This window comes from Mesoplodon densirostris, chromosome 19 (assembly GCF_025265405.1).
Source record: "Mesoplodon densirostris isolate mMesDen1 chromosome 19, mMesDen1 primary haplotype, whole genome shotgun sequence".
In the NCBI taxonomy this organism is placed as follows: domain Eukaryota; kingdom Metazoa; phylum Chordata; class Mammalia; order Artiodactyla; family Ziphiidae; genus Mesoplodon; species Mesoplodon densirostris.
Window position 1 is genome coordinate 3,753,258 of NC_082679.1, and position 25,900 is coordinate 3,779,157.

At 49.3% G+C, this 25,900-nt stretch overlaps 1 protein-coding gene across 3 annotated transcripts in view; it reads left to right on the forward strand.

The window, feature by feature from the left end:
* Nucleotides 1-25,900, forward strand: part of RDH13 (retinol dehydrogenase 13) — a 47,681-nt gene that overhangs the window by 7,845 nt on the left and 13,936 nt on the right. Inside the window, exons 1-7 of one of the 3 annotated variants that reach the window (XM_060085321.1) lie at nt 7,990-8,185; nt 11,061-11,179; nt 13,732-13,887; nt 16,634-16,738; nt 17,859-18,071; nt 18,852-18,953; nt 20,295-21,736. In XM_060085321.1, coding sequence (XP_059941304.1) covers nt 8,121-8,185; nt 11,061-11,179; nt 13,732-13,887; nt 16,634-16,738; nt 17,859-18,071; nt 18,852-18,953; nt 20,295-20,539 — 1,005 coding nt within the window. In that variant the 5' untranslated portion in view covers nt 7,990-8,120 and the 3' untranslated portion in view covers nt 20,540-21,736. Of the gene's footprint in view, nt 1-7,989; nt 8,186-11,060; nt 11,180-13,731; nt 13,888-16,633; nt 16,739-17,858; nt 18,072-18,851; nt 18,954-20,294; nt 21,737-25,900 lie in introns of those variants that run through there. The other 2 variants (XM_060085322.1, XR_009530688.1) reach the window with 2 other exon arrangements.

Below are 25,900 nucleotides of genomic sequence, written 5' to 3' on the forward strand. Positions count from 1 at the left end.
GGTAGGGAGACACACATGAGTAAGACTTTCAGATTGTGGTAATCTCTGTGGAGGAAATAAATGTGAAGAAATGGAGTCGCTGAGGGGCAGGCAGGTGTGGCCACTTCTGGTGAGGTAGTCACAGATGACCTCTCTGACGAAGCGTCATGGGAGCCTTGACCTGAATTTCAAGACGCAGCCAAGAATGCAGAGAGGGTTTTAGGCAGAGGGAACACCTTGGGGAGGCTGGGCAGGTGGGGGTGTGACTGGCCAGAGGAGGTGAGACTGGAGACAGCTATGAGGATGGTCACGATATTGGTGTTGACCATGACAACTGCACAGGATAGGGTAACCAAACTTCAACTCAAATGCACTTGCCCCAAGCCTGAGTCTCAAGAAGCCCTGTCTGGGTGGGGAGGTGACTCAAACATGGGTTGCCTGAAACGTGCCATAAACGGAGGTCTCTCCGGCAGTGTGGAAGCTCAGAGGAGTTCTTCCTGGGACCTAAGGGGTTAGGAAAAGGTTTTTCCTTGAAATTCCTCTGAGACCGACCGGCTGGCCCTGGAGAGGGGGCGGGGAGTAGCACCAGGAAGGTGAGTCTAAAAACTGGCCTGGCCAGAGGAGGGAGGCTGGTGGTGAGCTGTTTATTCTCTGGGAGGGATCCAGGGCAGATTTGTCTCCTAAAGCTGAAGGCATTTGGCTCCCATGTTGGGGGACTGCATCCAGGAGGCAGTGATGGGGAAAGGGCTCCAGACAGACTTGAGTCTGGATCCTGGGTTGAAGCAAGTGACTTTGCTCTCTGAGCAAGTGACTCTTCGATTATTCTCATTTCTTCCTCCCTAAAAGGAGCATAAGCCCTGGTACCTGCTGTAAAGGCTGGTGGGAAGATGAGGTGTGAAAAGGCGTGTAACGTGCTTAGAACAGCTCAGTGCTCAGCCAATGGATGGAAAACAGACAAAGGAATAAATCAAAACTAAATGACCAGATCCACATGCGGTGACAAGGGCTGGTTCTGCAGACACGCAGCTCTGCATCCCAGTGCCTGCTCTGACACCTCAAGCAATGGACAGCCTCCGTCCTAAGCTTCCAATGACCGTTCATTTATTCAGGACATTTATCCATTCATTCAACAAATGTTTATTAACCATCTACTCTACACCAGGCACTGTTCTAGGTGCCAGGGAACTCAATGGCCCCAGACCTGTCCTTATGGAGTTTACATTCCTGTAGAAAACAAAATGAAAAAGTAAATGTGTAGAATGTCACATGGTGGTCATAAAGCAGGGAAGAACACCAGGGAGGTCCAGCATGTGTTTGGGGGGGTTTATTGGTTGGGGAGGTCCTCCTTGAGACTATGATATTTGAGTGAAGCCCTGGAGGGAGTGAGGTGTGAGCATATCTGGGGAAAGCTTTTCAGGCAGGGGCAAGGGCCAGTGCAAAGGTCCTAAGGTGAATGCTCACACAGCAAGGCTAGTGTTTATGGAGCAGAGTGTTTAGGGCAGAGGGGTAGGACATGAAGTCAGAAAGGTGACGGGGGTGGATTGTGGGTTCCCAGGGTCACTGTAAGGACCAGAAATTGACGGTACTATAGAAGTGTTTTGATCAAAAATTTTTTAAAAATTGACCTGAAATTAACCATCTTTTTTTTTTTTAAGATTTTTTTGATGTGGACCATTTTTAAAGTCTTTATTGAATTTGTTACAATATTCCTTCTGTTTTATGTTTTGTTTTTTTGGCCGCAAGGCATGTGGGATCCTAGCTCCACGATCAGGCATCGAACCCGCACCCACTGCATTGGAAGGCGAAGTCTTAACCACTGGGCCGCCAGGGAAGTCCCTGAAATTAACTATCTTAAATTGAACAACTGAATAGCACTTAGTACACTGACAATGTTATGCAACCATCATATCCATCTAATTCCCAAACATTTTCACCCTCCCCAAATAAAGTCCATACCCGTTAGAAGTCAGTCCCCATTCCTTCCTCCCCACAGCCCCTGAAAACCACCATTTGCTTTCTGTCTCTGTGGATTTGCCTGTTCTGGACATTGCCTATAAATGGAATCATACAATATGTGACCTCAGAGTGTTTTTGAGGTTCATCTATTGTTTTTTTTAACATCTTTATTGGCGTATAATTGCTCTACAAGGGTGTGTTAGTTTCTGCTTTATAACAAAGTGAATCAGCTATATGTCTATGTTGTATTGGTCCAGTGTTGAAATAATTTCAGACTTGTAGAAAAGTTGCAAAAGCATACAGAGAAAACCTCTGCCGGGTTTCTGTACAGTTTTTCCTTCGTAATTAATAAGTATCTTGTGGAGAGCTACTTTGAGACTATGTACATATCCTGTGTGTCATGAAACTTTAACTCATTAGTTTGGGCATCTCCGGATGCTTCCTGCCTGAATCGAGTATGACCAAGATGGTTCCCCAATGGCAATTGAGTTAAGTTTCAAAAGGATTCCCTAGTTTCTGTGTGGAGAACAGGGGGAAGCAGGGAGACCAGCTAGGAGGCTTTCATATTAATCCAGTGAGAGATGGTAGCAATGGACATGCTGAGATGTCAGATTTTTGGATGTATTTTGAAGGAAGAGCTGGCAGGTATTCAGAGAAAAAGAGGAGATAAGCATGACTCCATGTTTTGCTCTAGGCAATGGGAAGACTGGAGTTGCTATTTTCTGAGATGAGATCACTGCTCTAACAGAAAGACCTGGACTATTAGTGGCTTAAATCGGGTTGAAGTTTATTTATTGCAGTTGACCCAGGGCCCATTTGGCAGCTCCATAATCATCAGGGACCCAGGCTCTTTCCATCTCATTACTCTGGCAAAATAGGGCTTCCACCTCGTGGTCCAAAATGGCTGCCTGAGGGCCTGCCATCACATCTGCCTTGCAGCCAGAAGAAAGGAAGAAAGGGGCAAGTGTCTTTTCATTTTGAGTACACATGTCCTTTTTGATCACATCTCATCTAAGTCAGAACTTAGACACATGGCCACAGCATGTGTGCAGAGGAGGCTGGGAAATGATTCTTTGTTCTAGGTGCTCATGTGCCCAGCTATAAACCAGTAGCTCTAGTATTATAAGCAAGAAAGGAAGAATGTATGTTTAGGGAACAACTAGTCAACTTTCCCTAATGGGTCCTGAATGCTGCTCTTCCTACATCCCTTATGTCCCTCTCCAGTCCGTATTCTACATCTCACCTGGAAACAAAATTCCTAAAACATAGATCTGCTCGTGGCCTTCCACGGCTCATTACTCTTTTATGGGTCTCCAGTGTCCTCTGAATTAAAGCCGAGTTTCTCAGCCTGGCATGTGAGCCATAATCTGGCTCCACCTTCCAGCCACTCCAGCCTCATTCCTTCCACCCCATCCACACCTTACACTCCCACAGTATCCGCACATACCTGTGTGCTATCTTTTCCTTAAGCTGATCCCACAGTCTGGAGCATCCTTTCTGGCCTGAGGACATCCTTTCTGTTCGTATCACTGAGATCAACACCACATCCTGCAGGGACCTCGCCCAGCCTTCTTACCGTGGGGCCCACTGCGTCCCACGAGCTCGCAGCGTCTCCGTCACCCCATCCTAACCAGGAGATCAGCTGTTTGTGTGGTGCCTGCTTTACTCCAGGCGAACTCACTAAGTCTTTCCTCTCCTGCCTGCCTTCCTTCTCACCACCCTTCCCTCCTGTCCACACTCTGCCCCTCCTCCCTTTTGCCTTCCCTTCCTCCCAATTATGGAGCATGAAAGTGCTGCACTCAGCACCTGAACTAAACAAAGAAACAAAGAATCAATTTTTCCAGTTACTAAGGTCATGTGACAAATCATTCCAAGACCTAGTGGCTTCAGACAACGGCCACATTTAGTTTGCTCACAAACCTGCCATCTGCACAGGGCTTGGTGGAGGTGACATATTTGTGCTCTACATGGTGACAATGGGGGTGGATTGGAAGCTGGGGCAGTGTCTTGGATGGAAAGGCTCAAACAGCTGGAGCATGGACCAATTAGGGCTCCTCCACCATCTAACCTTTTCTCTATGTGGTCTGTCCAGCACGGTAGCTTCAAGGTAGAGATACGTGTTTCTTTCATGTCAGATAAGGGCTCTGAAAATGCATGGAGAGAAAGAGAGAGAGAGAGAGAGAGAGAGAATGACTTACGTATGATAAGCCCTCTGATGGGGGAAGAGTCCTCTCTTCCCTGGAACAGCACCCAATGTTTATCAGGAATTTATTAACAACTTCAACAATGATAAAGGGATGCATGGCTTAGCTGGTAGCCCGAAGAGATATTCTAAACACCTTGGGTGCATATGGGAATCATGTAGGAGGCCCTCAGAGGAAGGAATTTGGATGCATTGTTCTGTTTATAGTAACAACATTACAGCCATCAATGCTCTGGCATTTACTGTGGGTTAGATCTTTGTCATGAATTACTTTCTTTCATCCTTCCAAACTTTGTGACAGGGGCCAGCACACTATGGCCTTCCACTTGTTTTTGTAAATAAAGTTTTATTGGAACACAGCTCTGCTCATTTGTTTGTATACTATCTGCAGCTGCTTTCCTGCTGTAATGGCAGAGTAGTTGCAACAGGGACCAGATAACCCCAAAAGCTGAAATTATTTGCTATCTGGTCCTTTGCAGAAAATATTTCTTAACTCCTGCCCTAGAGGTAGATGATATTAGGAGACCAGTTTATAAAAGAGAAGAAGAAGGCTCAGAGGGGGATGCTTTATTCGAGGTTGAGAGAGTCAGCGTCTGTACTTTTTGTTTTTATTTATTTATTTATTTATTTTTGAGGTACGTGGGCCTCTCACTGTTGTGGCCTCTCCCATTGCGGAGCACAGGCTCCGGACACACAGGCTCAGCGGCCATGGCTCACGGGCCCAGCCGCTCCGTGGCATGTGGGATCTTCCTGGACCCGGGCACGAACCCATGTCCCCTGCATCGGCAGGCGGACTCTCAACCACTGCGCCACCAGGGAAGCCCATGGGCTTTCTTTAGTTGGGTCGAGCAGGGCCTACTCTTCGTTGCGGTGCGCGAGCTTCTCATTGCAGTGGCTTCTCTTGTTGCAGAGCATGGGCTCTAGGCGTGCCGGCTTCAGTAGTTGTGGCACACGGGCTCAGTAGTTGTGGCTTGTAGGCTCTAGAGCACAGTCTCAGTAGCTGTGGCCCACGGGCTTAGTTGCTCTGCAGCATGTGGGATCTTCCCAGAGCAGGGATCAAACCCGTGTCTCCTGTATTGGCAGGTGGATTCTAAACCACTGTGCCACCAGGGAAGTCCTTATACAATTTTTTAAATACAATTTTTAAAGGCTCCACTGCATTTAAAGTTATTGCAAAATATTGGCTATGTTCCCCATGTTGTACAATAAATACATCCCTGTAGCTATCTAACACCCAGCAGTTCGTACCTCCCACTCGCCCACCCCTATATTGCTCCCGCCCCCCCACTGGTAGCCACTTGTTTGTCCTCTATGAGATGGTGATTCATGACAGCTTTGGGGTTGTTTTTATCTCTTGTTTTTGCTTTTTATTTTGCAAAGTGTGTGTGTGTGTGTGTGTGTGGTTAATCCATTTGATAACCCACTTGGGCTCAGCTACTGGTATTCCTCATCTGTGGATGATGGAGCCAAGAGGTGATGCTTCAGAGTTTCTAGATTTTCTCTACCCTGGACATCCCCATCTTAGAGACCAACGTGGAGCTTGCTGTCCAGGTGCTTTCATTCTGTCCCCAAGAGTTCCTGCTGTTGCTGGGGGCTGGGCCTCCCTAGACTTGTTAGGACAAGACTTTCCTTCCTGGTCAGGGCTCTGGAACCCCCTGGGGCTCTTGAGCCTCATGTAGCTCCGAGGAAAGTGGGTGATAAGTTACCAAAGAACTGCCCACCTCCAAGACTTCTGGATCCTCCACTCTGAGTGCTGTGCTGACCCCTGACCCTCTCTCATCTCCAGCTCTGTACACTTCTGCCATGTCCTGCCCCCACTCACCAGTTTTAACTAAATAAGCATGTTTTGTCTTGCTAAAAAAACAAAAAACAGGGCTTCCCTGGTGGCGCAGTGGTTGAGAGTCCGCCTGCCAATGCAGGGGACACGGTTTCGTGCCCCGGTCCGGGAAGATCCCACATGCCGCGGAGCGGCTGGGCCCGTGAGCCATGGCCGCTGAGCCTGTGTGTCCGGAGCCTGTGCTCCGCAATGCGAGAGGCCACAGCAGTGAGAGGCCCGCGAACCGCCCCCCACCCAAAAAAATAAAAAAACCAAAAAACAAAACCCAAAAAACCCTCTTGGGACATGTGGAAACAATTTATCAGTCAGATTTTTGTCATTTCGTAAGTATTCTGAAGTATGCCTGTGGATTTTTGACAAACCTGATCCAATCATAAATCAAATGAGTTACTTGGAGTCAAATAATTTCCAAAACAAAATCATGCAAATCTTTTCAGTGTTTTTTTTCAGCTTTACTGCACTATAATTTACATGCAATAAAATTCACTAATTTTAAGTGAACATGCTGATGAGATTTGACAAATATATGTTATCATGTATATAAACACCAGTGCGATTTAGAGATTCTTTCCAAACCCCCCAAAAGTTCCCTTTGCTGTAATCACTTCCCCCATCCCCTCTGCCCTTGGTAACCACTGATCTTCATCCTCTCACTATAGTTTTGTTTTTCCTAGATTGTCATGTAACTGGAATCATACATATTGTGTAAATACCAGTAGTTCATTCCTTCTTTGTTGGGGAGAAGGGGCCCGCACCACAGGGCATGTGGGATCTTTGCCCACCAGGGGGTTTGAACCCATGCCCCCTGCATTGAGAGCTTGGAGTCTTAACCACTAGACCATCAGGGAAGTCCTCATTCCTTTCTTTTCTTTTTTTTTTTTCTGTACGCGGGCCTCTCACTGTTGTGGCCTCTCCTGTTGCGCAGCACAGGCTCCGGACGCACAGGCTCAGCGGCCATGGCTCACGGGCCCAGCCGCTCCGCGGCATGTGGGATCTTCCCAGACCGGGGCACGAACCCATGTCCCCTGTATTGGCAGGCGGACTCTCAACCACTGCACCACCAGGGAAGCCCCCTCATTCCTTTTTATTGAGTACATTGTATGAAGTTATTCTAAATAACTTATTCCTTTAGCTGTCGATGGACATGTCAATTACAAAATTGGGTTGCTTCCAACTTTTGGGTATTGTAAGTGGGATGGGTTGAATTGCCTCGCCCCTCTCCCTCCACAAGTTCATATGTTGAAATCCTAACCTGCAGGAGACCACAGAATGTGACATTATTCGGAAATAGGGTATTTGCAGATGTAATTAATAAAGATGAGGCCGTTTTGAACTAGGGTGAGCCTCTCCTCAGGCCCAGGAGTCCTAGCCCCTCCCCCCTCAGACCCAGGGGTCCAGGCCCCCAGCCCCTCCTCCTTCAGACCCAGAGTGTATGGCCCCATGTCTTCCTGCCTCAGGACCCAGGAGTTTGGGAACCTCTCAGGCTAGTAGGTCTTGGATTCTGAGCATTGAAATGATCAAATTGTCCCAGAAAGTCTACGAGGAACACATATATTTATGTTCCTTATTTATTTTTATTGCAGTATAGTTGATTTACAATATTATATTAGTTTCAGGTGTACAACATAGTGATTCAAAATTTTTATAGATTATATTCCATTTACAGTTTTTATAAAATATTGGCTATAGTCCCTGTGCTGTACAGTATATCCTTGTAGCTTATTTTATACATAGTACTTTGTAAGGAACATATTTTTAGAAGAGGAAACATGCTGGTACATTTGAAAGACACAGAGGACCGAAGTCCGGAAGCAGCAGCTGCAGGACTGGGATCGTGGGGTCCCTCCAGCAGCTGTGCGAGTGCGACGTTATTGGAACTGCGTGTAGGCCCCGCCCCCGAGACCACGGCCTCTCCCCCGGCTCCGGAAACTACCATGCCCAGCTGCAGCTGCGCTCACGGCCCCTCCCCATAGGTCCCTCCCCCGGAAGTTCCGCCCTGCCCGTTTCCGGAAGCCGAGGGTTCCAGCGGGGCCTGCACTTCCTCACGTGAATCCCAGGCAGCGCGCTCTTAGGACCGACCTCGGGCGCGGGTCTGCGGGCGGCTGCAGTGGAACCGCCCCCCACCGCCCCCGGCTCCGGCCCGGTATGAATCGCTACATTCTGCCGCTGTCCGTGCTGGGCACAGCGGTGGGTGGCGCCGTGCTGCTCAAGTAAGTACGTGTGGGTCCCGCAGGCGCGGTAACGGCTGGCCGGTGGGCAAGGACGAGGGAGGGAACGCCGAGTGGAGGTTGCCAACCCTTGGCCCACCCAGGAGTCCTCCAGCTCACCCGTCCAGCAGTGCTCCCAGAGAATGCGGGGGCAAGCCTGGTCCCCGAGAGGGCAGGTCACGGCCCAAGGTCACCCAGAGAAAGGGGCGGATCCGGGCCCTGGTAAACATTTTGGTCTAGTTGCTCTGGACTTTTAATGGGTTAATTCATTCATTCAGCGGACACTTATTGAGCACTTCCCATATGTCAAGTCGTGGCCCAGATGCAAGGAAAGTGTGTACCACCTAAGCTCCCGTTGTCCGGAATTAGAGAAACAAATTAGAATTGTCCAAGTCAGTAAGTGAAAAGATGGTATGGCGTGGTATGTAGACATACTATAGCTCTTTCTTCTCTTTCTTAGGCTAATTCGTTTAATAAAAACAAGACAAAACGGGACTAAGAAGTAAAAACTATTAGGTATAAAATAGCTACAAGGATATATTGCACAACCCGTGGAATATAGCAAATATTTTATGTTATAAATGGAATAGGTTATAAATGGAATATAACCTTTAAAAATTGTAAATCATTATATTGTACACCTGTACCTTATATAATATTGTATATCAACTATACTTCAATATAAAAATCCCCCCCAAACCAAAAAACAGCTACCAAATATTCTATGGGAGCACCGGTCAGTAGAACTTCCTGTGATCATCGAAATGTTTTACATTTGCCCTGTCCATTATGAGCCATACCGTGCGACTACTTTTTATTTATTTATTTTTGGCTGCGTTGGGTCTTCGTTGCTGCGCGTGCGCTTTCTCTAGTTGCGGTGAGCGGGGGCTACTCTTTGTTGCGGTGCGCGGGCTTCTCAGTGCGGTGGTTTCTCATGTTGCGGAGCATGGGCTCTAGGCGTGCAGGCTTCAGTAGTTGTGACACGCGGGCTCAGTAGTTGTGGCTCACGGGCTCTAGAACGCAGGCTCAGTAGTTGTGGTGCACGGGCTTAGTTGCTCCGCGGCATGTGGGATCTTCCCGGACCAGAGCTTGAACCCATGTCCCCTGCATTGGCAGGCGGATTCTTAACCACTGCGCCACAGGGGAAGCCCCTCGGCTACTGTTATTTTTATTCATGCTGATGTCTTTCAGTTCTGAAAAAGCTTAAAAATAAAAAAGTGGGGCTTCCCTGGTGGTGCAGTGGTTGAGAATCCGCCTGCTAATGCAGGGACACGGGTTCGAGCCCTGGTCTGGGAGGATCCCATATGCCGCGGAGCAGCTGGGCCCGTGAGCCACAACTACTGAGCCTGCGCGTCTGGAGCCTGTGCTCTGCAACAAGAGAGGCCGCGATAGTCAGAGGCCCGCGCACCGCGATGAAGAGTGGCCCTTGCTTGCCACAACTAGAGAAAGCCCTCGCACAGAAACGAAGACCCAACACAGCAAAAATAAAAATTAAAAAAAAAAAAGTGCCAGCATGGGAAGAATAAAAGAAAACTGAATGCCCTAGGGGGGAAAGTATGACTATTGTTTTATTTTTTTTTACTTTTTATTAAAAAAAATTTTTTTATTGGAGTATGGTTGCTTTACTATGTTGTGTTAGTTTAGACTATTTATTTTTAATTAAATTTAAAAATTAGCCTCAGGGGACTTCCCTGGTGGCGCAGTGGTTAAGAATCCGCCTGCCAATGCAGGAGACACGGGTTCGAGCCCTGGTCCGGGAAGATCCCACATGCCGCGGAGCAGCTAAGCCAGTGCACCACAACGACTGAGCCTGTGCTCCAGAGCCCACAAGCCACAATTACTGAGCCTGTGTGCCACAACTACTGAAGCCCGGGTGCCTAGAGCCTATGCTCCGCAACAAGAGAAGCCACTGCAATGCGAAGCCTGCGCACCACAGCGAAGAGTAGCTCTGGCTCGCCGCAACTAGAGAAAGCCTGTGCGCAGCAACGGAGACCCAATGCAGCCAAAAATAAATACAAAAAATAAATTAATTAATTAGAAAAAAGAAAAAAATTAGCCTCTGGTGGCTGGTGCCTACTGTGTTGTACATTGCCCTTCTCTTGTGTGGAGATAACATTGTTTATTTGGCCAGTTCCCTGTTGGTGACATTTGATTGCTTCCAGTATTTAGCCTCTGGAATGTGGGCATAGTAGCAGAATAAGGGCCCCCAACGATGTGCACGTCCTAATTCCCAGAACTTGTCAAAGGGGACTTTTCAGATGTCACTGTGTTAAGGACCTTGAGATGGGAGAGGATCTGGGTTATCCAGGTGGCCCAACATCATCACAACGGTCCTTATAAGAGGGAGGCAGAAGCATCAGAGTCAGGGACTTGAAGATGCTGTGCTGCTGACTTTGAAGGTGAAGGAAGGGGCCGCGAGCCAAGGGATGCGGGCGGCCCCTAGAATCTGGAAAAGGCATGGGGACGATTCTCGGTTCTCCCTGGAGCCTCCAGAAGGCACACAGCTCTGCCGACACCTCGATTTAAGCCCAGTGAGACCCATTTCGGACTCTGACCTGCAGACTGTAGGAAATAGCGTTGCATGGTTTTAACCCCCTGAGCTTGTGGTGATCTGTTACAGCAGCCACAGGAAGCGAATACAGGGGGTCTTTCTAAAATGACGATTGTCTCGCTGTGCACGCTCCCCGCACCAGACCATGCTGAGTCCTTTACCTGTACCACGACACCGGTCCCATGGAGTTATGCGATGTCGCTTCCACCTTTCCGTTGGGGGAACACAAGCTCAGAGAGGTCACTTCCCTGAGATCACAGCAGTCAGGGGCACCTGTGGTGAGAGAGGACAGACAGACCGAACTGACCTGCCGTTTTTTACCTCCAGGGACTTTGTCGCCGGCGGGGCTTGTCCCAGCAAGACCACCATTCCCGGGAAGACCGTCATTGTGACCGGCGCCAACACGGGCATCGGGAAGCAGACCGCCTTGGAGCTGGCCAAAAGAGGTGACGTCCCGGTGGGCACCTGCTTCTCTGCCTGAGGCTCGGGCGCAAGATCTGGTGGTGGATGGTTTGATTTCCCGGGGGATGTTGAGGCATCTGATTCTTTTGATTGCAAGTGGCAGAAACAAACTCACACTGGCTTAAGCCCCAAAGCCTTGTGTCTCTGGAAGAGGGAAGGACAGGTTCAGGGTCTCAGAGGAGGCCGTGGGCGCTCAGCAGTTATTGGCTTGGGTTTTTCTCTTTGCATCGGCTGTGCCCTTTCCTACTGTAGTTGGACTCAGTCCTGATGGCTGGGTCAGGGCCTGGGTCAGAGGTTGGGGGTCAGGCTCTCCCAAGCTTACTGGTCAGGCGTTTTGTAGGAAGAACACCCTTCGATTTGGGTCTGTTTGACGTTTTTCTCATGATCAGACTGGGCTTAATGGAGGAGAAGTGCCCTCCTCAGCACATGCAGATGTCTTTTGAACTTGGAATCAGTGGGGTTTCCTGTGGGCTCAGGTACGAGAAAGGGAGGAGTTAAGGTTTTGTTTGAACAGCTGGAAGACCAAAGCTGCCTTGGCTGGGACGGGGAGGCCAGGGCAGGGCAGGGGTGAGGGCTGGGGAGACCGGAAACTGTCCTCAGGCTGGTCGAGTCGAGGTGGCCAGTGAATGGGTCCCTGATGGACTGACCAGGCCTGAGCTGCCTGTTCACCCGTGGGGTGAGAGTGGTGGGGGGCCATGAGGGCAGCCCCCCTGCCCCCCACACCACATGGGGTTTCCCCAAGGGAGGGACAGGTGTTCCTTTCAGGAAAAAGTGAGAAGGGAGGAACTTCCCTGGTGGCGCAGTGGTTAAGAATCTGCCTGCCAACGCAGGGGACGTGGGTTTGAGCCCTGGTCCGGAAAGATCCCACATGCCGTGGAGCCACTAAGCCCGCGCGCCACAACTACGGAGCCTGTGCACCACAACTACTGAAGCCCACGCGCCTAGAGCGCGTGCTCTGCAAAAAGAGAAGCCACCGCAATGAGAAGCCCACGCACCGCAACAAAGAGTAGCGCCTGCTCGCCGCAATTAGAAAAAGCTCACATGCAGCATCAAAGACCCAATGCAGCCAAACATAAATAAATAGACAAATAAAAAAAAAGAAATAAAAAAAAGAAATAAGACAGCTAATTTATTTAAAGAAAAAATAAAGTGAGAAGGGAAATTGGGCCAACACACCCACTGTGGTCCCTTGAGAGCCAGGCTGCCACTGGGAGGACAGACAGATCCGGGACTTGATGAGTCCATTCTGGGCTGTGTGATGGGGGGCCGGCTGTGGAGGACAAGCCCTGGAGACCCACGTGGTTCGGCATCCTTGCTGCCCATCCTCTCAGTCCCTGTTCCTTCTCACTTTTCTAATTTGAAAAAAAAAGTTTAAAAAAATTAAATTTTTTCCTTTTTTTTTTTTTTTTTTTTAATTTTGGCTCTGCCGCCCTAGCATGCGGGAACTTAGTTCCCCGACCAGGGATGGAACCTGCGCCCCCTACAGTGGAAGCACGGAGCCTTAACCCTCTGGACTGCCAGGGAAGTCCCCGAAAAGTTTTCTTTTTAAAGCTGTATTAAGATTTAATTCACACATTTAAAGTATACACTTCCATGATTTTTAGTATGTTCACAGAATTGTGCAGCCGTCACTGGTCGCCATTTTAGAACATTTCTCATCAACCCAAAACGCAACTGGGCTCCTCGAAGCCATCACCCCCTACTTTCCCTTCCCCGCCAAAGCTAGGAAACCAGTAATCTTCTTTCTGTGGATTTGCCTCTTCTGGACATTTCAGATAAATGAATCATGCACTCTGTGTCCTTTTGTGTCTGGCTTCTTTCACTGCACATCACGTTTGTGAGGTTCATCCATGGTGTAGATATGTTGGAATTTCCTTCCTTTTCATGGCTGATATTCCACTGACGGACAAATCACATTTCACTTATTCATTCATCCCTTAAAAACATTTTTTAAAAATTTTATATTGGACTGTAGTTGATTTACAGTGTGGTGTTAGTTTCAGGTGTACAGCAAAGTGATTCAGTTATACATGTACATGTATCTGTTCTTTTTCAAGTTCTTTTCTCATTTAGGTTGTTACAGAATATTGAGCAGAGTTCCCTGTGCTGTACAGTAGGTCCTTGTTGGTCATTTATTTTATGTATAATAGTGTGTACATGTCAATCCCAATCTCCCAATTTATCCCCCCCATCCCCTGGTAACCATAAGTTTGTTTTCTACATACATGACTCTACTTCTGTTTTGTACATTACTTCATTTGTACCCTTTTTTTGGATTCCATATATAAGTGATATCATCTGATATTTGTCTTTCTCCGTCTGACTTACTTCCCTCAGTATGACAATCTCTGGGTCCAATCATGTTGCTGCAGATGGCATTATTTTGTTCTTTTTATGGCCGAGTAGTATCCCATTGTATCTATGCCACATCTTCTTTATCCATTCCTCTGCTGATGGACATTTAGGTTGCTTCAGGAGTGGAACTTTTACCACAACTTTCATTAAACAGTTTTTTTTTTTGGTCTGGCTCTTCCAGGAGGTACCATCATTCTGGCCTGTCGAGACTTGGAGAAGTGTGAGGCGGCGGCCAAGGAGATTCGAGGAGAGACCCTTAATCACCACGTCAATGCCCGGCACCTGGACTTGGCCTCCCTTAAGTCCATCCGAGAGTTTGCAGCGAAGATCATTGAGGGTAAGAGGGATGACCCTGGCCTTGTGGGGCGAGGACTTGGGCGGCCAGGCTGGGAGGTAGGAAGTATACCAGGCAGGTCCTAGAGCCAGGTATTGGTTGCCACCTGTTTTCATTCAGCCTTTGGGTAAAGATGTTACATTTTTTTCTCTTCTGACATTTTCACATTTACATATTTTTTATTTTTACATGGGGGAAAGAAAACTAAAAGAATAACATTTCATGACATGTGACCATCATATGGAATTCAGATTTTATTTTATTTTGGCTGTGCCACATGGCTTGTGGGAGTTTTTTTTTTTTAATAAATTTATTTATTTTATGCTGCATGGGGTCTTCGTTGCTGCACATAGGCTTTCTCTAGTTGTGGCAAGCGGGGGCTACTCTTCGTTGCGGTGCGCTGGCTTCTCATTGTGGTGGCTTCTCTTATTGTGGCTCGCGGGCTCTAGAGTGCAGGCTCAGTAGTTGTGGCGCACAGGCTTAGTTGCTCCACGGTATGTGGGATCTTCCCGGACCAGGGATCAAACCTGTGTCCCCTGCATTGGCAGGCAGATTCCCAACCACTGCACTACCAGGGAAGTCCTGGGATTTCTTTTTTAAAAAAAATTAATTAATTAATTTATTATTATTATTTTTTTGGCTGTGTTGGGTCTTCGTTGCTGCGCACAGGCTTTCTCTAGTTGTGGCGAGTGGGGGCTACTCTTTGTTGCGGTGCGCAGGCTTCTCATTGCGGTGGCTTCTCTTGTTGCAGAGCATGGGCTCTAGGTGCACGGGCTTCAGTAGTTGTGCCATGTGGGCTCAGTAGTTGTGGCTCGTGGGCTTTAGAGCATAGGCTCTAGAGCGCAGACTCAGTAGCTGTAGTGCACAGGCTTAGTTGCTCTGCAGCATGTGGGATCTTCCTGGACCAGGGCTCGAACCCGCATCCCCTGCATTGGTAGGCGGATTCTTAACCACTGCGCCACCAGGGAGGTCCTGGCTTGTGGGATCTTAGTTCCTGGACCAGGGATGGAACCCGCGCCCTTGGCAGTGAAAACGCAGAGCCCTAACCACTGGACCGCCAGGGAGTTCCCAGAATTCAGATTTTAGTTTCCATAAAGTTTTATTGGCATGCAGCCATGCGCATTGGTTTATGTTTTATCTGTGGCTGCTTTAGTGCTGGGAGGGCAGAGTTTAGTAGAGACAGACCATATTGCCTGCAAAGCCAGAAATATTTACTACCTGGTCCTTTATAGAAGAAGTTAACTGACTGCTGTCTAGGACAACTAAGTCCCATGTGTGCTTGGATCCTACAAGAAGTAGAGGCCAAGGAGGGAGGAAGAGTTAGCCAGATGCAGAAGGGCAGAAACGCTGATCCAGCCAATGTTTCCGGAGGCCCTCTGGCTCTTGGGTGACGCAGGTGACACAGACGTGAGTCAGATTCAGGCTCTGCTTCCGAGGAGCGCCCGGGCCGGGGCGGGGGGGACATGGCCGTGCCAGTAGGTAACTGAGGGTTAGTGCAGAGAATCTGGAGCTCCCACATTCTTGCTGTGTGTTTCTTTTTGCAAATCCAGGGATCAGGCTGGCATTTCTCTGCACTTCCGTCACATTGATGCCCGACTCACTCTTTTTTGCTCCCCACCACATGGTCTCAGAACCACTTACGAGTTTATTTTTTTTTTGAACAGGAATAACATTTGGAGGGTTAAACGTTCAGAAGGTGCACATGGGGACACAGCAAAACATCTTCCCGCCACGCCTGCCATTAGCTCCCAGCATGCCGTCCTCAGATGTGTTCAGTGCTCCACCTCTTGTGTGTCCTACTGGGGACCATTTATGCATTTATAAAGCAAACGGGGATACACTTCCCCTTGGGTTTTTTGTACAAAGCGGAGCCTGTTATATACCTGGTGCTGCCCCTTGCTCTTTCGGAGATCGTTACAGGCAGAACTTTTTCCTTCTTTTCTTGTGGCTAGCTTGTGGTCTTTTTTGGCCACTGCGTGGCATGTAGGATCTTAGTTCCCTGACCAGGTATGGAACCCGTGCCCCCTGCAGTAGAAGCATGGAGTCCTAACCCCTGGACTGCCAAGGTATTCCTGTGTGTGTATTTTTTAAATTTTTATTGAAATATAGTTGATTTAGAGTGTTTTTGTAGTTTCAGGCATACAGCAAAGTGATTCAGTTATATACACACACACGCTCACTCACACACACACAGAAAAATTCTTTTTTAGATTCTTTTCCATTATAGGTTAGTACAAGACATTGAATATAGTTCCCTGTGCTATACAGTAGGTAGGTCCTTGTTGGTTATCTATTTTATATATAGTGACGTGTATACTTTAATCCCCAGCTCCTGATTTATCCCTCCCCCCTTCTCCTTCGGTAACAGTAAGTTTGGTTTCTATGCCTGTGAGTCTATTTCTGCTTTGTAAATAAGGTCATTCCTATCATTTTTTTAGATTCCACATGTGATATCATATGGTATTTGTCTTTTTCTTTCTGACAGACTTCACTTAGTATGATAATCTCTAGGTCCATCCACGTTGCTGCAAATGGCATTATTTCATTCTTTTCTATGGCTGAGTAATATTCCATTGTATATATGTACCACATCTTCTTTATCCATTCCTCTATCGATGGGCACTTAGGTTGCAGAAAGTACTTGTCAAATAGATAATAACGAAGCCATTCTACCCAGCAGGTTGTATTATCACCCCTTTTACAGAAGGGGAAACTGAGTCACACATTTGTCCTCACCCCTGTCTTCCAGAGGAGGAGCGAGTGCACATCCTGATCAATAACGCAGCTGTGATGCGGTGCCCCCACTGGACCACTGAGGATGGCTTTGAGATGCAGCTTGGCGTTAACTACCTGGGTGAGATTGCAGGCTGTGTGGCATCGGCCTGGGATGTGAGCAGGAGCCCCCGTGGGCCAGACACAGGCTCCGGGAGGGGTCTTCCTCTCTCCATTGTGGCCAGGCGGCCGTGAGTAGGGTCACCTGGAAGCTCAGGGGATCGCCTTTTCATTGCTGGACCCTCAGTCCTTCGGACCTTCCATCAGCCTCTTGGCCATTTGTCCCTTTGTCTGTCTGTCCCCCAGCCTCTGTCTGTCCTTCTCTCACTGTGTCAGTTTATCTTTTGTCACCCTGAATGCATCTGCAGTCCATTAGTAAGGGTGATGGACGTTGGGTGGACACCAATCATATAGGATTAAGGCCCACCCTAATGACCTCACCCTAATGGCCTCATTTTACCTTGATCACCTTTCTAAAGACCCTCTCTCCAAATAAGGTCACATGCTGAGGTACTGGAGGGTAGGGCATATTTTTTTAGGGGGGTTGGGGAGGGTGACACAATTCACCCATAACACATGTGATTACCCTTCACCCCCTTTGGGCTGGGACTCAGTCATGTGACCTGATGGAGCTGCAAGAGAGTCTGGGAAATGTAGTCTTTCACTGGGCAGTCTCATGCATAACCCCAAATTCTATCACTGAAGAAGAAATGGAGAAAGGATTTTGGGAGACAGAAGGCGTCTCTTCTCTAGCTGACCTCATAGAGGGTTATCACAGGGCTTTGTGACAATTTGTTGTCAGGAAAGTCTGGTACATTGTAGGATTTTTTTTTTTTTTTTTTGACATGCCGCATGGCTTGTGGGATCTCAGTTCACTGACCAGAGATTGAACCCTGGCCGCAGCAGTGAAAACCCAGAATCCTAACCATTAGGCCGCCAGGGAACTCCCACATTGTAGGATGTTTAGCAGCATCCCTGGCCTCCACCCACTAGGTGGCAGTAGCTCTCCCTCTACGGTCCACAGTTGTGACGATCAAAATTGTCTCTAGGTGGTGCCAAACGCCTGCTGGTGGGGGGCGCAAAGTTGGACCCTGTTGAGAAACATGGGTTATGGGAGGATGAAGTAAGGTGATGTTCTCAGTGTGGTCCTGTGCACGGGACAAGACTTCAGTGAAGTTATCTTTTCGTTTTCCACCGTCCAGGTCACTTCCTGTTGACGAACTTGCTGCTGGACAAGCTGAAAACCTCTGCTCCTTCGCGCATCATCAACCTCTCGTCCTTGGCCCACGTCGCTGGGCACATAGACTTCGAGGACTTGAACTGGGAGAAGAGGAAGTATGACACCAAGGCAGCCTACTGCCAGAGCAAGCTGGCCGTTGTCCTCTTCACCAAGGAGCTGAGCCGGCGGCTGCAAGGTGTGTGTGGCGAGCCTTGCTGGTCTCCCCTTTCCTTTAGCTCCGAGCCTGAGACAGTCCTGCTGTGACTCTGGGTGGACGGGAGGTCAAGCATTGGCTCCAGGACCGAGTAGGCAAACATAGGACACACTTACCACCACGCTCCCCGCTGGTGCCTGAAGCAGACATCACTAATCAATCACAGCATTCTTCTCTGCTCATCCCGGACAGGCACCTGAGTCTTTGGTGCTCTAGACCAGTGAACCTTTGGCAATATCTGGAGACATTTTTCGCTGTCAGTTTGGGGAGCAGGGGCAGGTTGGGTGATGTTCCTGGCATCTAGTCAGCAGAGGCCAGGGATGCTGCTCAACGTTCTGCAAGGCACATGATAAAGAATCATCGGACCTCAGCGTCCATAGTGCGGAGGTTGAAAAGTCTGCCCTTTGCCTTCGCTTCTCAAAGAGTCAGTAGACCAGCAGTATCAGCTCACCTGGGTGTTTGTCATAATTGCGGCACCTCAGGCCCCACCCTGACCCACTGCTTCAGACTCGGCGGGGTGGAGCCCGGCGGTCTGGGCTTCTCAAGCCCTCCAGGTGATTTTTACACCCTCGGGTTCAGAGGCTCTGCCCTGGGCAGCCTCTGAGACAGAGCTGCCTTGCAAGTGGAACTGGGGGTGTGGAGGTTTCAGAGCAAGAGGGTGACACGGATTCGGGGGGAGCCCCCTAGGGTGGTTGGTATCAGCCTTCCTGGTGAGGGGTGAACCTGACGTCTGCCTGCCTCACTTTTTCCTTCTCTTCCCAGGCACGGGCGTGACTGTCAATGCCTTGCACCCCGGCGTGGCCAGGACCGAGCTGGGCAGACACACGGGCATGCACAACTCCGCCTTCTCCAGCTTCACGCTCGGTAAGTCCCCTTCCAGTTTGGGGTCCCTTAACTGAACCCCTGTCCTCCTAGCTTGGGGCTCAGGACCCTCCCTCAGTGCATTAGGGTCTTCCTGAGAAGCAGAACCAATAGGGTGTACATAGATATTTAGAGAGATTTATTAGGGGGATTGGCTCATGCATCTGTGGGGCTGAGAAGTCCCGGGACCTGATCTGTACGCCAGAGGCCCAGGAAAGCTGACGGTGTAGTTGCAGTCCAAACCCAAAGGCCTGAGGACCACGGGAAGCGATGGTGTAAGTCCCAGTCCAAGTCGGAAGGCCAGGAGCGCCAGTGTCTGAGACCAGGAGGAAATGGATGTCCCTGCTCAAGGAGAGAGAGAGAATTCGCCCTTTCTCCACCTTTTTGTTCTATTTTCACCCCCAACTAATTGCATGGTGCCCACCCACATTGGTGAGGGTGGATTTTACATAGTCTGTTGATTCAAATGCAGTCTCTTCACACCCTCACAGACGCCCCAGAAATAATGTGTTACCTGCTCTCTGGACATCCCTCAGCCCCGTCAAGTTCACACGTAAAATTAACATCACACCCAGAGGCGACCTCAGGGCCTTTGCTCTGCCCCCTGCCCCGTATCTTCCTTGGTACCGAGTCACTTTCATGTGTCTACCCAGCCTGCCAGCCTCAGAATAGCCCTGGGAAACAGGCCAGAGCCTGTTTGATGAGACTGTTTCAGAGGTGGAGGTCATGGAGCTGACTTCCTGGAGTCCGGCCGCGCTTGGGCTGACTCCAGTTTCATGCCGGACTAGCTGGGCCACCAGCAAAGTGACTTCTCTCCGAACCTCCCTTTCCTTATCTGCCTCAGTGGGGAGGATTAGATGAGACCTCCCTAAAAGAGCCAGCACAATTCCTGGCTGAATAAATAATTAGAGCTTTTTAACTAGTGTTTATAATCCTGAAAAATATTTAGTTGGTGGGGGCTAGGTATCAGGGACCTTAAGCTGAAGCTGGCACTGGAGACACTCAATACACAGAAGCTGCTTTAAGGAAGGATCGGGTGGGATGAGGACTTGGGACTGACATAGAGGAGGGGGACCTTCCGTTTGCCTGGGAAAAGCCAGGGGGGCTTCCTGGAGGAGGCAGCTTTCAAGCTGGTCCCTGTATCTGGAATTATTTGTCTGGGCAGTGCCAGGGAAGGGAGCTCCTGGTGTTGGGAACCAGAGGGGCAAAGGCCTGGAGGAGAGCTCTGTGGGACTCCAGGGAAACTTCTGGCCTTCGTGGGCCCTGAGCCACCTGGGGTGGTGCTGGGCTTTCTGTATCTTCCTCTCTGAATGTGTGGACTGAACTCTCTGTGGGCCGATGCAGGGCCCATCTTCTGGCTGCTGGTCAAGAGCCCCCAGCTGGCAGCCCAGCCCAGCACCTACCTGGCCGTGGCGGAGGAGTTGGAGGGCGTTTCTGGAAAGTACTTTGAGGGACTCAAAGAGAAGACTCCGGCCCCGGAAGCTGAGGATGAGGAGATAGCCCAGAGGCTTTGGGCTGAAAGTGCCCGCCTTGTGGGCTTGGAGATGTCCTATGGATCCTCTGAGAGGGGACAGCCCCTCCCCAAATAACTTCTGGGAGCAGGTATGAAAGCCATCAGGGAGGCAGTCACCAAGATGGAACAGCAACCAACCAAAGCTGGCTGCCATGCCCGCAGCACCCTCTAGGTGGCAGTCTTGGCCAAAGAATGCTGGCTGCCATGCCTGCAGTGCCCTCTAGGTGGCAGTATTGCCCCCTTTCTGGCCACAGTGGATTGGACAGCAGGTGAGCGCCTGACCCAGGGGCTGGCTGGTGCAGTGTGCCCTGCTGCCAACAGGTGAGCTGGGCCGTCAGATGCCTCCCTTGGGAATCCAAACCAGGAATTTTGGGGTGCGGCATCAGCTCCCTCTGGTGTGGGCCATGTCGGGGACTGGATGGACGTGGGCAAATTGTCTGGCTGATGCTTGAGTTCATGGTCCCCTTTTGGACCTTGCACACCTCCAGTCTCATCTCTGAGCCTTGGTTTCTCCAGCTGTAAACTGTGCAGAATAACCTGACTACCTCATTGGATGGTCGTGAATTATCGCTTGGCTTGGAGAATGGCAGCTGCATGTTCCTTGCCGTTGGATGTTTGCTGAGGACCTTCTGTGTGCCGGACCCTGGCAGGGTGCTGGGGATGCCCCCCGGGAGCAGACCGACTCAGGTCTGGCCTTGTTATCTCCGAGTCACGCTGGGGACAGCATGGTGGGGAGGAACCACTGAGGAAACAGGATGCTTGGGATCACGACCTTCCCGCCCATCCCCACTCGCCAGCTGCCATGCTGTGGGCGGCCCTTGGAGGGACCCGAAGTGGGTCTCTCTGGGCTGAAAGCAAGGAGTGAACAGTTCTGAGAGAAAGACAAATACCATATGATATCATCATATGTGGAATCTAATTAAAAAATGATACAAACGAACTTATTTACAGAACAGAAACAGACTTACAGATATCAGAAAACAGACTTGCGGTTACCAAAGGGGAAACGTGTGTGTGAGGGGGAGGGATAAATCAGGAGCTTGGGATTGACATACACACACTACTGTATAAGATAGCTAACCAACCAGGACCTGCTGTATGGCACAGGGAACTCTACTCAGTATTCTGTGATAACCTATATGAGAAAAGAAAAGGATCTGAAAAAGAATGAATACGTGTGTATGTATAACTGAATCACTTTGCTCTACACCTGAAACCAACACAACATTGTAAATCAACTATACTCAAATAAAAGTAAAGAAAAAAAAGAGTGAACAGGTATGGTTCCTTCTGGAGGCTCCCAGGGAGAACCTGTTTCCTTACGTTTTTCCAGCTTCTAGAGGCGCCTGCACTTCTTGGCCTGTGGCCCCTTCAGACAATGGCAGGCCAGGTCCTTCTCACGCTGCCATATCTCTTTTTTTCTCCCGCTTCTGCCTCCATCTCCTGTTTTTAAGGACTCTTGTGATATCCCTTGGCCCATCCAGATAATCCAGGATCATCTTCCTCCTTGAAAGTCAGCTGATTAGAAACTTGAATCCCATCATCCACCTTAATCCCCCCTTTGCCTTGTGAAGTAACAGGGTCCTGGGGGATAGGATGTGGGCACCTTGGGGAGGACCCGCTTTTCTGCCCACCACTCTGTCCTTTTCAAAATCTGCTTCCTTAGCACCCCCAGTGGATTTCCCATGCGTTCCCTTCTGCTCAAATAAAGAGGAATAAGCTTCAGGGACTTCCCTGGCAGTCCAGGGGTTAGGACTCTGCGCTTCCACTGCAGGGGGCATGGGTTCAATCCCTGGTCAGGGAACTAAGATCCCATATGCCACGTGGTGAGGCCAAAAAAATATTTTTTTTTTAATTTAAAAAAAAGGGCTTCCCTGGTGGCACAGTGGTTGAGAGTCCGCCTGCCGATGCAGGGGACACGGGTTCGTGCCCCAGTCCGGGAGGGTCCCACGTGCCGCGGAGCGGCTGGGCCCATGAGCCATGGCCGCTGGGCCTGCGTATCCGGAGCCTGTGCTCTGCAACGGGAGAAAAAAAAAGGAGTCAGCTTCACCAGTGTTGCTTGCAAGCAAATCAACTGAGAAGAACAGATTTTAAAAATCACAAACTCCCTACCCGCTAAAAAAGAAGAAAAAAACTTGGGGGTGTGTTGGCAAGAAGAGGAGCTGGAATTCAAAGTCTGGTTTTAGAACCCACTTTCTTTTTGGGGGGAGCGTTAGCGGTCTAAATGCCCAGGTGAACAGCTAATCACAGGGAGATTTGTCTGTTATGTAAATGTGAGCAGCACACCTCGGCTAATTCTAACCACAAACCTTCACAACGAGTATCTGCTTCCTTTCTGAAACAGAAACCCCAAGGACCACAAATGTTGACTCACAAATCAACCTAATCCCTGTCTACTTCTCTGAAGGCTTTGAGGTGATTCACAAACCTAGCTATGACCTTCCGACTGATGAAAGATGATAGAAACCAGTCTCAAACGAAACAATGCAAAACAAAACCCAAAGCCACAGAAGCCCAGAGGAGATGGTGCAAAATAATAAACAGACCCAGGAATGCAACGTGAAAGGACAATGCTTCGGGGTGGGGGGGTTCTTCACAAAGGGAAACCAAGTCAGGCTCAAATCCTCACACCTCACTGTGGGGCTTGGGAATTCTGTCAGGATGTCTTGGGTTGCTGATGACAGGACATACTCAAAGGATGTAAGCTGAGCTGACTTTCACCCCAGGGAAAAGCAAGAAGGAGCGCTATTTCACAGAAGTAGAAGCCCAGGGGTGTGGCAGGCTTTGAGTTCAGCGACATCATCAAGGTTCCTACTGCAAGACGACGGTCTGACAATTACCAATGCAACGTCATTCCAAGGCTGGGTGTTTGTAACAGGTTGAATGGTGGGGTGCCTCCCCCTAAAAGATATGTCCAAGTCCTAACTCCCAATACCTGTGAATGGGAACCAATTTGGAAAAAGTTTCTTTGCCCATGTAATGAGGGATCTCGAGGTGAGATTGTCCTAGATTATCTGGGTGGACCCTAAATCCAACAAGTGTCCTTAGAAGACAGAGCAGAGGAAGAAGCAGTGAGGGGACTGAGGGCAGAGACGGACGGTGCAGCCTCAAATCGAGGAATGGCTGGAGCCCCCAGAAGCTGCAAAAGGCAAGGAACAGAATCCCCCAGAGCTTCTGGAGGGTGCGTTCCCCACCCCGCCACCTTGAATTTGGACTGCTGGCCTCTGGAACTGTGAGAGAATACATTTATGTTGTTCTAAGTCACCGAGGTGCTGGTATTTGTTACCGCAGCCAGAGGAAGCTAATGCAGTCTCTTTGGGGGGTGGGTCACGAGATGACTACCAGAGCCAATTTGGGCCACTCGTTTTCTTGTTTTTTGCCCAGTGACGGGGAGAGAAGCATTTCTCTTTTATTTGTCAAATTGGGCTCAGGTCATGTGCTCATCTTAGAACCCACAAAAGCCCCCCAGGGAAAGGCAGAAGGTAACAGACTTCCATCAGGGTTTCCCAACGCCAGCGCTGCGAACATTTGGGGCCGGATAATTCTTTGCTGTGGGGCAGGGGTCTGTCCTGTGCGCTGCAGGATGTCGAGCAGCAGCCCTGGTCTCTACCCGCCAGATGCCAGTAGCCCCCCCAGCCGGGTGAGACCCCCAGAACTGTCTGCAGACATTACCATATGTTCCCGAGGAGGGAAACTCACCTTCGGTTGAGAACCACTGATGGAGGCGGATCTGGATATGTTTGCGGGTCTGTGAGCGTCAGGAGCTGCGAACCGAGGGTGGGGTCAGGCAGAGCTAGTCACCAGCACAGGGGGCCTCGCTTGTTCTCACCTGGGCTTCATTGGGGTGGAGTGCAGCTGACAGGCACGGTGCTGGGAAACAGGTCGTAATGGAAACAATACAGGTGACTGACTCAGGGTAGCCTATCTCCTATGGAAGACGTACCACGAAATCCAGAGGTCCTCCTGATGCTGCAGGGCAGATGCTGCTGAAAATCCGGCAAGGGGTCTTGTTATCGCAGTGGCAGAGCTTCCAAGGAAATGACAGAAGCATTCTTGGGACCCACCTGAGACCTGGGATTGGGTCATTCGTGTGGACAAACCTGAAGATCTTGAGCCTCTCAATTTCCCTGAGAACACCCCCCTTGCTGGAGACCAGCACCCCTTGAGGGAAGGTCGTGGTCCCTCCCCAAGCAGGTGCCTCACAAGATGATGCTCATCATCTCCAGGTCCGCCTCATCACCTGGGGCGAATCCCAGCTCACATGCTGGGTGCATTGCAGGGTCTGGCTGAGATGAACCTGGGGACCACACCTGGGAGTGGATTTCGGGGGAGTTAGACTGGGGATGAAATGCAAGACCAGCTGTGGAGAATCCATGGGCAGAGGGTCACTCATCTATAATGAAGGTTTTATTTAATATTTTGGGCTTTCTGCGTAGCTGGAGGCTGTGCCAACTGCATGAGAATGTGTCTCCCGCATAACCTCTAAAGATGGTGCAGCCCTATATTAATGTCCTGATTTCGGTGATTGCACTGTGGTTACGTACGAGAACGTCTTTGTTTGCAGGAAAAACCATCAGGATTTAGATGGTGGGGCATCAGGTCTGCAACTTAGTCTCAAACGGTTCAGGTAAAAGTTCTTTGGACTTAAAATTAAAGTATAGCTGATTTACAATATTATGAGTTTCAGGCATACAACATAGTGATTCACAATTTAAAAAAAAATTTATTTATTTTTGTATTTTTTGGCTGCGTTGGGTCTTTGTTGCTATGCGCGGGCTTTCTCTAGTTGTGGCGAGCGGGGGCTACTCTTCCTTGCGGTGCCTGGGCTTCTCATTGCGGTGGCTTCTCTTGTTGCGGAGCACAGGCTCTAGGCGCATGGGCTTCAGTAGTTGTGGCACGTGGGCTCAGTAGTTGTGGCTCACGGGCTCTAGAGTACAGGAGTTGTGGCACACGGGCTTAGTTGCTCCGTGGCATGTGGGATTTTCCCGGACCAGGGCTCCTAACGTGTGTCCCCTGCATTGGCAGGTGGATTCTTAACCATTGCACCACCACGGAAGTCCTGTGATTCATAATTTTTAAAGGTTATACTCCATTTATAGTTATTATAAAACATTGGCTATATTCCCTGTGTTGTACAATATATCATTGTACATTATTTATTTTATACATAGTAGTTGTGTGAAAACCACCACCAGAAAGAGAAAGGTGAAAATAGTAAAAAAGCATTCAGACAGATCAGGGCACTGACTACTACGGTCTTGGAAATGTGACCCTCCTTTGAGAGAAGAGAAATGAAATTAAAGGAGAGAGGTACTTTTTGTATACTGCATGGCTAAGGGAAAAAGGAGAGAGAAAGAAAAATTAGGATTTTGTAAGAAAAAAAGGGAAAAAAAAATCAAGGATTTAAACTCCCCCTATTTGCTAGTCATCTAGTAAA